Source organism: Petromyzon marinus, chromosome 48, assembly GCF_048934315.1.
Source record: "Petromyzon marinus isolate PM22_M1 ecotype Great Lakes invasive population chromosome 48, UKy_Petmar_22M1.pri1.0, whole genome shotgun sequence".
NCBI lineage: Eukaryota > Metazoa > Chordata > Hyperoartia > Petromyzontiformes > Petromyzontidae > Petromyzon > Petromyzon marinus.
In genome coordinates, this window is record NC_133714.1 from 4,319,125 (window position 1) to 4,333,811 (window position 14,687).

Consider the following 14,687-nt stretch of genomic DNA (forward strand, 5'->3'; position numbering starts at 1 on the left):
GAGAGAAGGCCCAATACCCTCTAGAGCAGTGTCCTTCATTGCAAGGTCTGCGGGCCACTTGTGGCCTTTAGTGTGACCCCTGACGTGTGGCCCCCAACAATACACAAATGTGAAAACACCCCCTCCGCTATCATCATCATGCTGCTGTCAAACCCCAGTGGTTTCAAATGTGTGGCAGCCCTCACACTGATGATGTCTCATCGGCGAAAGTTAGTGAAGAACACTGCTCGAGAAGAGGCTGCAGAGCTCCCTCTAGTGAAGGCCCTTCTTACCCCAGCAGCCAGCAGTGGCGGGTGCAAGCGATCGCCGCCAGGCTGCACCTTTACTTTTTGGGGAACCTCCAAGCGGTGCATCAGGAGGCATAATAAAACTGAACGGTTGGCCAGTTCGTTTCCGCTTCGGAGATCGCCCATTGTTGCCAGTTTGTGCTGGACAGATGTGTATTTTGTGAGGCAGTTCTTTCCTCTGCGTATTTTGTAAGCCCAGAGTTTAATGAGCAATTGTGTGGCGCGAGTTGTCTTGGCTCGTTAAGAATTACATCGTAGCTAAGAGTGTAACGAGATGACTGTGGTTTACCTTGTATGACAAAAAAAAAACCTCTGCTATTTAGTGTTAAAATAACTGTGGGCAGGCGCAAATTGTGAAACACTCACTGTATTAAGGCAGCGGAACGTTACTCATTGCCAGGAGCACAGAGGAGACCACATGGCTGACTCAGTTGTGAGTCATTTGTTAGCAGCGTTGGCAGAGCCAGAAAAAAGTGTGCTTTAGGTCAGTGATCAAAATAGTAGTGAAAAATAAGCCTTTAATTTGTAAAATATGCTGCATTCTCTTGATTTAAAATGTACTACCTCTTTAGCAATATTAATCCAAAATAAGCTTCTGCCCCTCGATTAGAAGAGGAGGATGCTACCAATAGCAATCCAGGATTGGGTGAGCAACTTGGAAATAGGAACGGCCGTGTCTCGCTCTGGGTAAGGGAGGTGCACTTTAACAAAGAAAAACTCGCAAAAATAATTTGCTCTTTGAGTGCAGGTGCATGTTAATGGATACTTATAGTCCATGAACCAGAGCAGAAATTGTTACCATCTAAGGTTGTAAAACTTTAGTAACCGATTTATTTACACAATGGATACGAGTGAAATTATTTGATGTTATTGGCCACGTGAATAAAATTGGAAGCGGTAAAGTCGTGCCACCTCGGGCAGTACCGACAAGTGAAAATATCTCGTCTGGACACATGGGCGATGAGAACTTTCTGGGAAAAATTGGTGCGAACAATTTGAAATCTTGGAATAGCATGTGCCATGAAAACATTGTATTTGTCATCACGGAGAGGCGGTTGTAATGGCGGTGGTGCATGTGCAGGATAGAGGTCAGGTTATCAAGACAGGCATTGGAGTGGCTCCCAGAGGATCAGTAAACAGAGTGAAGACCTGAAGCCAAAATGTTGGTCTCGCACATCACTCATTAACTGTGTAACAGCCAAGGGATCCGTCACGCGAAAGTGACAGCGATAAGTGGTGGCATCAGCAAACATTGGCAGTCGGTGACCTCTTTGATTTGATTCCCTGCCATTCAAAAGTTACGAAGATAGGGGGTATCTCCGTCATTGACTTTATGCCTTGAAGAAAACATGTGGTTAAACATGCATGCAGCTGCAGCACACCCCAGCCAATGTCCTGGCTAACAAACCTGCATCATCCACACACTCCCAAGTCGTGCACAATTATCACCACCCCCATCAGGGGGGCCAGTGAACATAGAGTATAGGAGGGAAGCACAACGTTGAAACAAAGTGGGTACTTAAACAACTTGGAGCTTTGTTGAATTGTCTTTATTGCTAAAGTAACCTCCTTTGAGTAGTTTTGTTGGTGTGGCTGTGTGAAAACCGGTCAAGTAACCTTTCTGTGTGTCCTTTCAGGGACTTGAGCAACAACGCTTTGATGTCCATCCAAGATGGTTCCTTCTCTTCATTGAAAGCCTTGACAGAAATGTGAGTACAAATGAAGGCAGCACCAAAAACAAATCCATGATTACAAATGTAGCATTAGCCCAGTCATGCTGTGTGGGCCATGGCCGTTATTTTGACCGTCTTTCATCACGCTCGATAGTGCTGGTTGGTGAAGGTGGAGAGCATATTTGTGTTAGCGTAGGAGTACAGCACAACACATGCTACAACGCCCTCTGGTGCCTACTACATCGTCCTCCAGCCTCTAATAACCTGCTGTGCATGGCGGTTGCCTATCCTACCACGTGTGCTCAAATCCTGAATAGCATCTGACAAGATTGGGTGCATTCTGGATGGTTTGGTTATAGGGTCATGTCTACATATATAGACGTATCTATATTTCATGGTGCTGCTGCTGCTGCACACCTGGAATTCAATGCTGTGGAGGAGAGGGTTCGGGGATCACGCAAATGTATGCTCCCTTTGCATTAATCGCACAGAGATGGCAGTATATATAGCTAGCAAGTGCATTAGAGTTGTGCCGCACCCCCCCATCACACTCCTGGGTTTCGTCCCACATGTCTAATCACTCATTAATGGAATTGGTCGAATATACCAATTCAGGGCCACAAAGCTCGGGACAGTTTTTGGCGCTGATTCTGGCTGCCTTCCCACTTGTCTATGGTTTCTCACTACTCTGAACCATATATAAAAAAAAATGCGCGGGACAAATTTGCGACTTATTGCAAGATTGGAGCAGCATGTTTTTTTGGCTTGATGCTTACTTCGAGTTTTTCATTGCACTAAACCTTTCTATAACCACCCTTGCGTGCGTTTTTTTTTCCGGATCTCCCACGCCATGCAGGCGGCTGAACAGCAGCAGCCTGCTGTGCGACTGCACTCTCAAGTGGCTGTCGCCGTGGCTGGAGGAGCGCGGTTTCCGGGACACGGTCGAGGCCGACTGCGCTCACCCCGAGTGGCTCAAGGGCAGGGACATCTTCAGCGTGGAGCCCGACTCCTACGTGTGCGGTCAGTGTTTGCGGCACGTGGCTGGGTGAATAACAACTCGTGCAAGTTGAAGTCTGTCCAGATTAGTTCGCCAGGAAAATGGCTTCAGTTAATGTGCGGTAGGTAGAAATGCTTGGATGGCCTTGTTGAATTTTCCGAGTTCACATTGGTTCATCCAAGCTGTGCCAGCGAGCGTTCCTCGCGGAACAGGTGGTTTTCCACTGTGGCTCTTTGCCGAGCCGAGCCGGCCCTGAGTGAATCCCTTTCTGTGTCTCGCCCATGTTCTGCTGCTGCGGTGGGTGTGTGCATGTGCGTGCAGACACGTTCCCCAAGCCGCAGATCAGCGTTCAGCCGGAGACGACCATGGCGCTGCGCAGCAGCAACGTGACGTTCGTGTGCTCGGCTCGCTCCAGCAGCGACTCGCCCATCACCTTCTCCTGGAAGAAGGACAACGAGGTCATCTCGGATGGCCACGTCGAAAACTACGCACAGGTGAAGAGGAGAGGCGGTCTGTCAGCTCATGGCATGATTGGCACTGCGCAAGGAATGAGATTGGGCCACCTATTCCATTTCACTCGCCCGCTTAACCACTGCCACTTACTCGCGTAACTTATTTGACATTATCAGCTTTTTAGTTTAATTTGGAGCGTGTGTATGTTAAACTTCTTTCGCACCATACGTAGGCAACTTGTGCTCATCTGAGGTGCGTGGGAAGGACAACAAACGGCTTAACAGTGCAGTGCGTTAACCACCGTCACCGCCACGTTACCCATTCATCAGTGGTAAATGATAATATGTGTGTGTATATATGAGACTAAGTTCAGGATTTGAACTTGGATCTCTGGCCTCACATTGCAATGTTATGCCACGTCAATTATTGTATGCACATTGACGATGTCCAGTTTGTCTAGACGACGGTATTAGTTTTGCGTAAGGTAACAACAGGTGGCTCCGCGACAAGGCTACGGCCTCCCTCCCACCCACACGACTATACGCAAGAGTAGCGCCATGTCACAATCGCTTCCCCTACAATTGCTGGAGATTACTACCGGACCGAGGTGGAATTCTCCGCGCCCAAACACCCTCGGCAACGGGAGCGGCTTCGTGCCCCCAACCCCCCAGGTGCGCGAGCGGGAAGAGGAGGTGACGGAATACACGACGCGGCTGCACCTCATCAGCGTGGACTTCAAGCACGAAGGCCGCTACCAGTGCGTCATCTCCAACCACTTCGGGGCCTCCTACTCCAACAAGGCCAAGCTCACTGTCAATAGTAAGGCTGGGCGTGGGCGGCGCGCACTTTCCGACACTGCCTTAGAACAGACAATATACAGCGGAAGCTCTTGTTATCCGGGCACTTTACCATCCGGAATGCTCTGTTAACCGGCATCTGGAAATATAAATCTTCCTGGACGTATCCGGAAAAATTCCGGATACGTCCGCACGGCTTTCTGCCGTGCTCTTCTCGTAGATCTATTGTTTACGGAATTTTTAGGACGCTGGTAGCGCCAGGCTGTACATACAGTACTTACTGTACTCTAAGCAGCCCCACTGCATCTCTATACAATGAACTTAAGATGCTCTGCATCTGACCGTCGAGTGCCTCTATAAGAGTACAGGAATTCCTATATCATAGTTAAAATGTAGGCTGAGTTTCTTTCTTGAAAAGTTTTATGTACCATGAGTATTAGTCTCAGACAACCGGCATATTTGATTAATCGGCACCCTCCATTCCCCATGGATACTGGGTAACAGAGCTTTTGCTGTACAACAGTTTGAACATTTCTGTTGTCTGTTGTCCTTCAGAGTAAAGGGGGGGGGGGGGGGTCAACCTTTCTGTTATTTACTGACAGCTAAGTCAACTTTACTGCTTGACTTGCTGCCGTTTTGGTGAGGCCATGAAATGATTTGGCCAATTCAGAATCTTTATTTGTCGAGGAGAAATCTGATGAGCTATGAATCTCTTTTTCAAAAGATGTCCAATAGGGGCATGGGGTCAAAATTACCACAAACAATAAAAAAATAGGTGTGCGGTTCTGTCGTTAAGGGCCCTCCATCACCCAAACTAATTAAATTACAACCGGTCAACTATTACTTTTTCAGTTTGCCAATTCCAGAAAAAACATCCAGGAAGTCGGAATGACTTCCAGAATGATGTCCTTTTATCTGTGTCAGGTGGCCGAATGCCTCTTAACGACACAAATTTGGCCAGAACATTGTGGCCTAACTAAAAAAAATCTACTGCGAATACTGGCTGCGGGAGTGTACGTGTTAAGCATAATTTCAATCTCCGCTCCCTCCTCCCCCTCCGCCAGTCTTCCCGTCCTTCGCCAAGCTGCCCAGGGACATCACAATCCGCGCGGGGGCCAAGGCGAGGTTGGAGTGCGCTGCCGAGGGCCACCCCGTGCCACAGATCGCGTGGCAGAAGGACGGCGGCACGGACTTCCCCGCAGCGCGCGAGCGGCGGATGCACGTCATGCCCAAGGACGACGTCTTCTTCATCATGGACGTGAAGCCCGAGGACATGGGCGTTTACAGCTGCACGGCGCAGAACGGCGCCGGCACCATCACCGCCAATGCCACGCTCACCGTGCTTGGTGAGGGGCCTTGCCGTCCACACACACTCGCACACCGGAGGCAACTTCGTGCTACGAACGAGGCAACCAAGAGTTCGTTTCCCCGCTCATGACCAGTACCAGTGACCATGATCCTGGGCCTCCCCTAGGTTGACTCAGCCTTAAGTTATTACCTTGTGCGGTGCTGGCCACCTTGCCCGCGCCATGCCAGCCTCCATAGGTGCTGGCTAACAGCACTTACCCCAAAAGTCTGCTCAGGCTACACAAGAGATCTGTCTTTGTTCTCCGGTGGGTGTTGGCCATACCACTCGAGTTGCGGCTAACATCAGTCTGTTTGTCACACGTGTATTTATGTTACTGTTACTAAATTTAGAGTTTAGTTGCACTGGGTTGTTGTTTGCGTGTGTTTTTTTTACATGACCATCGAATACGTTATGTCAGTTGTGCAATATTCATGGAGTCGTCCTCTGTGAAACCGGCGTTTTTGTTGCGGCACAACTGGCTGAACAGGATCATCTGTGTAACACATCAAATTAACTCAAACTCAGCAATGCCGAAGTTTACTTCACACTGGATGAGCTTTGCAAGACTTTCTTTGCGACCCTGCATATGAACCCTTTCGACCTTATCGTTGGAAAGCGTTTCAATCTGGTCGATTTAAAAACAAACAAACCCTTGCGCGCTACGAGCGTAATTCACCCGCGGTGTCCGACCCTCCTCTCGTCCAGAAACGCCCTCGTTCGTCCGTCCGCTGGAGGACCGCACGGTGGTGGTGGGCGAGACGGCGGTGCTGCAGTGCATCGCCGGCGGGAGCCCCGCGCCCAAGATCTCCTGGACCAAGGACGGCGGCGTGCTCAGCGTGACGGAGCGCCACTTCTTCACGGCCAGCAACCAGCTGCTCATCATCGTGGGCTCCGGCGCGGAGGACGCCGGGCGCTACACCTGCGAGATGTCCAACACGCTCGGCACGGAGCGGGGAGACATTGTGCTCAAAGGTGGAGGCAACACGAGTGTGTGTGTGTGTGTCAACTCTGAACCGGTTCTGGATTTCCCCTTGGTCGACTCGGCCTTAAATTAGTTCCTGGTGCGGTGTGTAAACATCGCCACTCGGGAGACAAAAGCGGCCAAGCGTGGTGCTGGCCACCCACCCCCATCGTGCGCCGTGCCGGCCTTCATAGTTGCTCGCTAACAGCACTTGCCCCAACAGCCTACACGAGGGATCTTTTGTCTTGTAAACTCAGCCTCAAATGAGTACCTGGTGCGCTGTGTAGGGGAGCCGACAACAAGGCATGGTGTTGGCAACCAACCACCTCCTGTGCCGTGCTGGCCTTAACAGGTGCTCACCAGACAGCACTTGCCCCAGCAGCCTGTTATGGCTCTATTCCAAAACCCCTGCAACATTACATTCATCCCAAACATCCAAGCAATCGGCCCTGCGCATTAATGGTGCTCTTGCCTTCGAAAGAAGATGTCGTCGCCATAGATGGTAAAGTAAGCGTTGGGACGCGACGTGTAATATAACCTAAGCGTGGTCTCTGTGCCGCAGTGACGCCGTCTCCAAACTGCGAGCCCGTGGCACCGATAAAGATTGACGACGGCAGCACGGTTCTGGGAATCGTGACCATCGCCGTGGTGTGCTGCGTGGTGGGCACCTCGCTCGTGTGGGTCATCATCATCTACCACACGCGGCGCAAGAGCGAGGAGTACAGCTCCACCAACACGGGTGAGATGAGAAGTGCGTTGCTGCAAAACACACACAGCGCTTTCACTGTCGCCCCTCTGCAGTTTGGAGTCCATTGCACACTCGGTGGAAATGCTTCCCCTTGGCGGGCTCTCCACTGGGATTCAAGCTTAGACAAAAGCGCCAGCTTCACACGAATGATCGCGACAGGGACATTAGCGCATTTTCTGTGCCTATCAGACAAAAAGGCGTGCATCGAGCCCAGAGTGTCAAAATTATTGTCCTATGGGTAACAAACTGGCCCCTGCCACGGTAATGCAGAATCTTCCCCCCCCCCCCTTGGCTTAGGGTCACTAACAGGGGATGAGCTCTCCCCAATTGCTCTGGTGAGCAAGGGAGATGCTATAACCGTTGTTTTCTGGGTGTGGTGGACTCACGGTTGTTATCGCGGCGGTTGGTTGATGAAGGCATTAAGTCCACCAGTCATCCATCCACCTGTAATTAACAACAGTGTGTATTAGGCAGTGCAATTGCAGTGTTCTACCTGTGTACGAAATGTAAGCCCCACCCTGAAATATTAGTGGGTTTCCCCAGGACACTGCTCAACTGCCTTCACTAAAAAATAGTGCTCCGTCGGAAATTGGTTTAATATCCCAAATCAGAACCATCCTAATCAAGTGCATTTAAAGCAGACTCCATGGAGGCTTGCTTGGGTTAAGTGCTTTACAATTTGCTTCTGAGAACTTCAGTATTTTTCACCCTTGTGGGACCTCAGAAAGGTAACCAGCTGCACTGGACCCAAGCAATCTCTCTTCTTTGTTTATCAAGCTTTGGAATTTCTGTTCTTGGATTTAAAGTAAACCCAGGCAGGTGCACGTGGGTTTTGTCACAGGGCCGACCGTTTGGGGTATGAACGAACGCGCGTGCGTGCGTGTGTGTGTGGGTACGCATGCGCTGCGGTGCAGTAATGTTGTGGTTCTCGTGCGCTGTGCTATACAAACGACGACCTGAGTTTGAGTCCCGCTTATGGCCAATATCAGTGACGAATATCGAGGCTGGTCCTGGGACTCCCCTACGTTGACTCAAAAGAGGGGACCTGGGGTGGTGCGTAAACATTAGCACTGGGAAGATAAAGACGGCCCGTGTGACTTCCTTGTGTCTCTATTGACTTCACTGCAGTCACGTATTAAAATGCATACTTAGTTACACGACCAAAAACCATACTTGTTTCTGCTTGAAATATACGAACCTATAAGGAAAGGCAGTTGAGTCTATACGTAAGGAACAAAGTGCGTGTTAGTTTCAGGCCATCCTTCGTCAATTTACAACCTTATTAACAGGAATATTACTTTCAAGGGACTTTCAGAATCCCACGGGTGTTAGATCAGGTAGTCGGTACAACAGCCGCAAATATTGCATATTGACAAAGAGAATAGGAAAATACCACAGAGCACACATCGATTTGAGTGCCAACGGTACGATAAGGCTCTGCGAGTGTTTAAAGTGTTGATTTCGCACTCGATTCAATGCGGCTTTTGACACGAGGGAAATAGGAGAATTCTCATTCACACAGGTGAGCAAATATTTAGGTCTCTTGGCTGATTTTTACATATCAGACCTTTGGGCTGTTCTCAACCACAGATTACAGCGGCACAAAGGATGTATTATACTAGCCCCTCCCACTGCTAACCACACAATCCAGCAGCCAAGCCAGTTTTGTAATGGTATGATGAAATTCAAATGTTTTTATATACAGCAACACTGCGAGCTTGTTACTGTGATTGATTTTTTTTGTTACAAACCCTCAATTATAGATTAACTATTGCAATACAAACGGCGTTTGCCCACCTGTGTGTGTGCTCAGGCAGACTTCATTTGCGCTAATGCCAAAGAGGGACCATTTTGTGAATGACCCCTAAAAGGTTGTACATCACAAATTTGAACATTTGTCACTTGACAGAAGTGGGCTCCCCAATGATATCACCGAACCTGGGGTCAATTGCAATCGTGATTACGTAATTTAATATTATTTACAATCACAATGTAATTTCAGCGAATAATGCTGTAATTGTAATCAAAGTTTACCCCCCCCCCCCCTCATGCCTTCTAAATGAACAAAGATTGAAAATCATATTCTTAGTTCTTTCGGTAAAGTCACGTAGAAGGGAAACATATTATTATTATTTAATTGTTTCCCTTCTACGTGACTTTACCGAAAGAACCAAGAATATGAATCCCTGCAGTCACGAAAGCTTTAAATCAAAAATTGAAAATCATGTTGAACAATGTGGGACACACAACCTCGCTACCTACATTTTTGTAGTGGCAATTGTTTTTTGGATATCACTTTCTCTAATGGGAACAAACAGTATTTAAAGGACTTACCACCACTGCCAAGTACAATTTAATCAACAATGTAAATTAACCAGCCTCATTGTTAATATTTGACTATCCTAAACCTAGGCATATGAGAGGATAAACACCCCAAGCGTCTACACAGATGGGCTAATGAATCCACTTGCTCATATTCCATCTGCTACCCACCTCATAGGCACGTGGGTTTAAGTTTCACAAATCCATAATAACATTTTTTTTTCTTTTAAGGCAGTACTGTTGACGAATGTGACTTTTTGTCATTCGCTTAGGCCTATCGTAGTGGATTAAAGACATCTGCTACCACGTCCAGCTCAACCCAAGTTCACGAACACTTGCGTGGTGTTTGAGAATTGTCCTTCAAAGCCTGACCCCACCGTGCGTGTCGCTCACGACGCAGATGAGACGATGGTGCCCCCGGACGTGCCCAGCTGCCTCTCATCGCAAGGGGCGCTGTCTGAGCGGCAGGACGTCCTGGGTCAGATTGGCGACGTTGGTCCCAACCACCAGCCCAACAGTGGGGCTCTCCAACCCAATGGACACTTGGCACAGCACCGCGGTGGCGGTGAGTTGACATGCAACACACAGATTCTTTGCTTTGCAAACAACCATGTCCTCACCTTCACTGCTGTCACCATTGTTCTTTACAAGGCATGCAAGGATGCTCGAGTTTAATCAATTAAAATTGCGTGAACCCTTAGGACAGTGTCCCTCTTCAGGGTGCTCTAGTTTCCTTCCACTTGCAAAATGTTCCTTAACCTTTTCCTGGTCCGAGACGTCTGCAAGTAAAAAAAAAACTAAACTAATCTTGGAATGCGCAAGCATTTCAGAATTAATTTTATTCAGAGGCATAGAGCCATTGTACTCACAATAGAGAACTGTAGTGACACGACCGCACTCTATAATAGCTGGTGCCAAACTGTGCCACACTCTCCCACATGGCCTTGTGGGAAGCCTCAGTACCAGTAAAGATTTGATTTTTTCTTCTGTTACACTTTATACGTACGTACACCTACATCATTATAACGGGAAAGGGTTAAAAAGAATTGGCTATACATCCCAGTGCAGGACCCTCCTGAAAAGAGCCTTGAGACCCGGTGAGCGAATAAATAGATACATAAATTACATTATTATGCTTTGGTCATGGTTGTCAAATAGAATATGGAGCAGTGTAAGTCTTTTCCAGCCTTGCATTTTTCATGACTGTCACTATAAAGTAAACTGGGAAGCTTCACTGATTTGTCAATAATATTTCCAGAGCGTTGTGCATTAGAAGTTTGGCCACATTGTTGTTGAGTGTTTCGCATTGTGGGAGGAAGCCGGAGGACACACGCAGAGAGCATGTGAGGAGGTAACGCTGTACGGGTACCTTGCCAAGAAATCGTTGGCGTGCGTTTGACGAGTCTCTCGCTCCGTCCGTGCAGGCGGCGGTCACTGTCACGTGGAGATGGAATCCGACGCGGACTCTCCAGCCGGACCCCTCCTCTTCCAGCCGCAGGCGAGCGGAGCCGAGCTCAGGGTGCTGTACAGCAAGCGGGAGCCCCGGGGCCATCTGGCAAGGCAGCAAGCCGCCGACGTGACCAGGGGTACGCACGTGGCTCCTTGGGTTGAAGTGCACGACTAGCAATCGCAACGTCGCACTACGATTCAAATCCCGGTCGTGGATCGTACACATCCTTTCCTTTCGTCCGGGGTCATTAGCATTGAGTACAGCTTTGTGGGATATCAACGGTGATTCTGCAGAGGGACGGACTCGATTAATGTCTGCTCGCATTTTCAGACGCGGCCTTGCTCCCAAATGGATACCCAGTCGACTGCGACGACGCCTTTAGCGAAGATGAGGACGGCGGTGGGGGGAGCTCGGACGACGGGACGGCCCCACAGCCGGACTCCACGTGCTCACCACCCCCCAGCAATGGCAGCCACATCTATCCCAGCAACCACGACCGGTTAGCGGGACCCACCGACAGCTGGAAGGGCTGCCCATCCAAGTGCGCCGACGGTAAGGGACGGGTGGGTGGGGGGACGGGGACGGGTGGGTGGACGGGGACGTGGATGGGTGGGTGGGGGGACGGGGACGGGGACGGGTGGGTGGGGGGACGGGGACGGGTGGGTGGGGGGACGGGGATGGGTGGGTGGGGGGACGGGGACGGGGACGGGTGGGTGGGGGGACGGGGACGGGGGGACGGGGACGTGGGTGGGTGGGTGGGGGGATGGGGACGGGTGGGTGGGTGGGTGGGGAGACGGGGACGGGTGGGGGAACGGGGACGGGTGGGTGGGTGGGGGGACGGGTGGGCTGGCTGGGTGGCAAGGTTACTACGGCAGTGTGAGGGGGTTCTTGGATCCAGCCAGGTGCTTAAATGTCTCTCTCCATCACATGCCATCTGAATTGTTCCAAAGCCCTGCTGTAGTTTAGCTTGGGAACTCCCAGTGGCATCTGTATGCGGCACAAAGTTAGGGGTTGGAAAGTGGGTGAAGTCATTTCGCAGCACCCATGGTCGACTTTTTCAAATGACAAAACGAGAGCTCTAAAATGAGTAACTAAATTCAACATTCGCCAAATAGTAAAAAGTTACCCCTTAACGATAAGATGAATAAAATAGTGTCCTCAAATAATGGGGGTAGTGCCCATCTTTGGATACCTTGACGCTGTATTGGAAATTCCACATTCCTATGTTGGGGACAGTCACAATCTTAGTAAACCATTAGAAGATGATTGTCCTGTGAATTATCAGTTCAGATTGGGGATCGGTTGATCGCAGCTAATGAGAATGGATGTATTTAGTTTCAATAAAAAAAAAATTCTAATTTATGAATGGCTCCACAGGCAGGGTGCCCCAATTTAAAACACCAAAGGTGTTCAGGTTCAAGCTTTGGTGGGAAACTGAACCACAGTTTATGAACTTGATGCTGGAGAAAGCAGATTTGTTTTTCTGGAAACCAACATTTGATTAATCACCGCCTTCCTGTAAAATAATGAATTAACAAACATGGTCGCCTGTGGACATCACAGGGTCAGATATTTTTAGCCGCGGTATTAATCACGTTTGACGTTGCTCGAGAACCAAGTATAATGTTTTTGATGACCCTGGAGTGTTTAAATATTCTGCATACCATTTTGTCAGCTTACTTGCATAGGAAGTACTGGTTTGTGTATGCGCGTGTGGCTTAAGGGGCTGTCGCATTTTGCTGCAAAACCCATAAACCTGGATTAGATTTCCTGATGGACATCCACTTTCAATTGTAATCTAAACTTGATGCGGATCTCCCCTAAGTTGACTCCGCCTTAAAATGAGTACCTTGGACGGTGTATTAACATAGGTTCTACAAAGACAGTGCAGTATTTATCCATGTGGGTTGTGCTGGCCCTGCACTCGTGCGTACTGTCAGAAGTGGCTCTGCTTTGGGAAAGGCTGCAATTTCCACCACTGGGTCAGAGCAGCTATAAAAGACGAGCACTTCTCTATGGCTCCATTAGTGTGGGTAAAAATGTTGCCCAAAACATACCTACGCACCCCTCACCAACAGCGGGTGTGGGGGGGGGGAGAGATAATGAATCAGCATGTTGGTGCCTTTTGGTTGTTTTGGCGGCAAAGATGAACTGCAAATCTCACACTTTTGACTTTGCGAAGCTGACCGTTCCAACATCGCTCTCCTCCCGTGTGCGTGCGACGTTACAGAGGCATGCGCGCGCTCGGTGCGGCGTTCCCCAGCCGACACTCACGCGCTCGGCTGCCCTCGCCAGCCCCCATCCGGGGGTCAGGTCGAGGAGCCACCGTTCCCAGACGGCGGCGCCGCTGCTCCGGCTCCGGCGGCGGCGGCAGCGGCAGCGGTGGTTCCCCCAGCCGCCGAGACGACGGGCCGCAGCGAACCACTCGGACAGAGAATGAGGGAAGTCTCGCAGCCACAGCCGAGACGAATCAAGACGTAGAGCGGCCGGCGAGCCCCGTCTCGGACACGTGAACTGACGTGCACCCGGCGCCCATCGCGCTCACTGAGAGATGGGTAGCGGACCTTCTCTTAAGCGACGTAAGACTGTAAACAGCTGCCGTGATGTGACCGCAAGTTGGTACTTGTTAACGCCGCTGCCGTTTATTTGCAATGACGCAGGAAACACGGTTTGTCAAACTGCACAGAAAGAAAGCATTATGTTTTTCCCCATACCCTGGCCCAGGATTCTTGGGATGGTAACTTATTCTTAAGTTTTTGGCCTCAGTTGTACGTGACCTCAGCGTTGCAAAGCACAGCAACCCTGTGTCACAACGGTTTGCGCGATGCAAGCAAGAACAGTACTTGGCATCCTGCGAAGTGTTTGTACGTCAAAGGGCATGACCCCTGGAGAGTTGGTACTTGCGCTGGTACTTGCTTAGCACGACTAATGGTACTGCTCAGCAGAGATAGGAAGGCTGACTTGAATCGCGCCAAGACTGCACTGGCCGCATGTTCTAAAAACGTGGAAATATAAATTCACAGTTGGAGAGGATTTCCAAGTCAACAAAGTTACTACGAACTTTTGCAGCCAGTTTGTGAAATGCTTTCCTACCTCAGTCGCAACATCACTCCTTTGAACAATACACATCAGTACTGAACAACACTACAGGCCTACAATGTCCCTCTGGCAGTGAATGAAGTGCCAGTCGAAGGACTTTACAAGAGCAACGGTTTTCCCTGTTCTGGATCTCAAGCGTCGATGGAAGTCGCGAAAAGCACCGAGGTTTGCGGCGATGCTGAAATAAAAACAAACGGACTTCTCTTTTAAAATCCGTGTACAGCGTGTGTGTGTGTGTGTGTAAAAAAAACTAATAGGAAAGAAAGATAAATAAGTGTTGTATATTTGTATAGATGAAAAGAGTGGAAAAGGTTTTGCAAATTATTTTTTTCTATTTTATTGCTCTTCATGATGCACATTCTAGCTCTTTCTATTAAAACACAAAACAGCAACACTTCAAATTTTGCACAGAACCTGCACCAGTTCTTTACCAAATTTGGACCTGGTCATTGGCCTTATATACATTTTCTTTTTTGTTGACGTCTTAAATTTAATCGATAAATTAACCAATTACTACTACTTTCTAGATCGGTGCCTTCATCGTAATTAAAG

General features: G+C 49.2%; 1 protein-coding gene across 3 annotated transcripts in view; it reads left to right on the forward strand.

Annotated features, from left to right (window-relative positions):
* LOC116952672 (leucine-rich repeats and immunoglobulin-like domains protein 3) overlaps nt 1-14,371 on the forward strand; it is a 73,861-nt gene extending 59,490 nt beyond the window's left edge. For 2 of the 3 annotated variants that reach the window (XM_032972241.2, XM_032972243.2), the window contains 11 exons: nt 1,925-1,996; nt 2,817-2,980; nt 3,279-3,451; nt 4,082-4,229; nt 5,272-5,553; nt 6,261-6,527; nt 7,079-7,267; nt 9,987-10,151; nt 11,011-11,172; nt 11,367-11,588; nt 13,267-14,371. In XM_032972241.2, coding sequence (XP_032828132.2) covers nt 1,925-1,996; nt 2,817-2,980; nt 3,279-3,451; nt 4,082-4,229; nt 5,272-5,553; nt 6,261-6,527; nt 7,079-7,267; nt 9,987-10,151; nt 11,011-11,172; nt 11,367-11,588; nt 13,267-13,517 — 2,095 coding nt within the window. In that variant the 3' untranslated portion in view covers nt 13,518-14,371. The remainder of the gene's footprint in view (nt 1-1,924; nt 1,997-2,816; nt 2,981-3,278; nt 3,452-4,081; nt 4,230-5,271; nt 5,554-6,260; nt 6,528-7,078; nt 7,268-9,986; nt 10,152-11,010; nt 11,173-11,366; nt 11,589-13,266) is intronic. The other variant, XM_032972242.2, reaches the window with a different exon arrangement.
* The last annotated feature ends 316 nt before the right edge of the window (nt 14,372-14,687 follow it).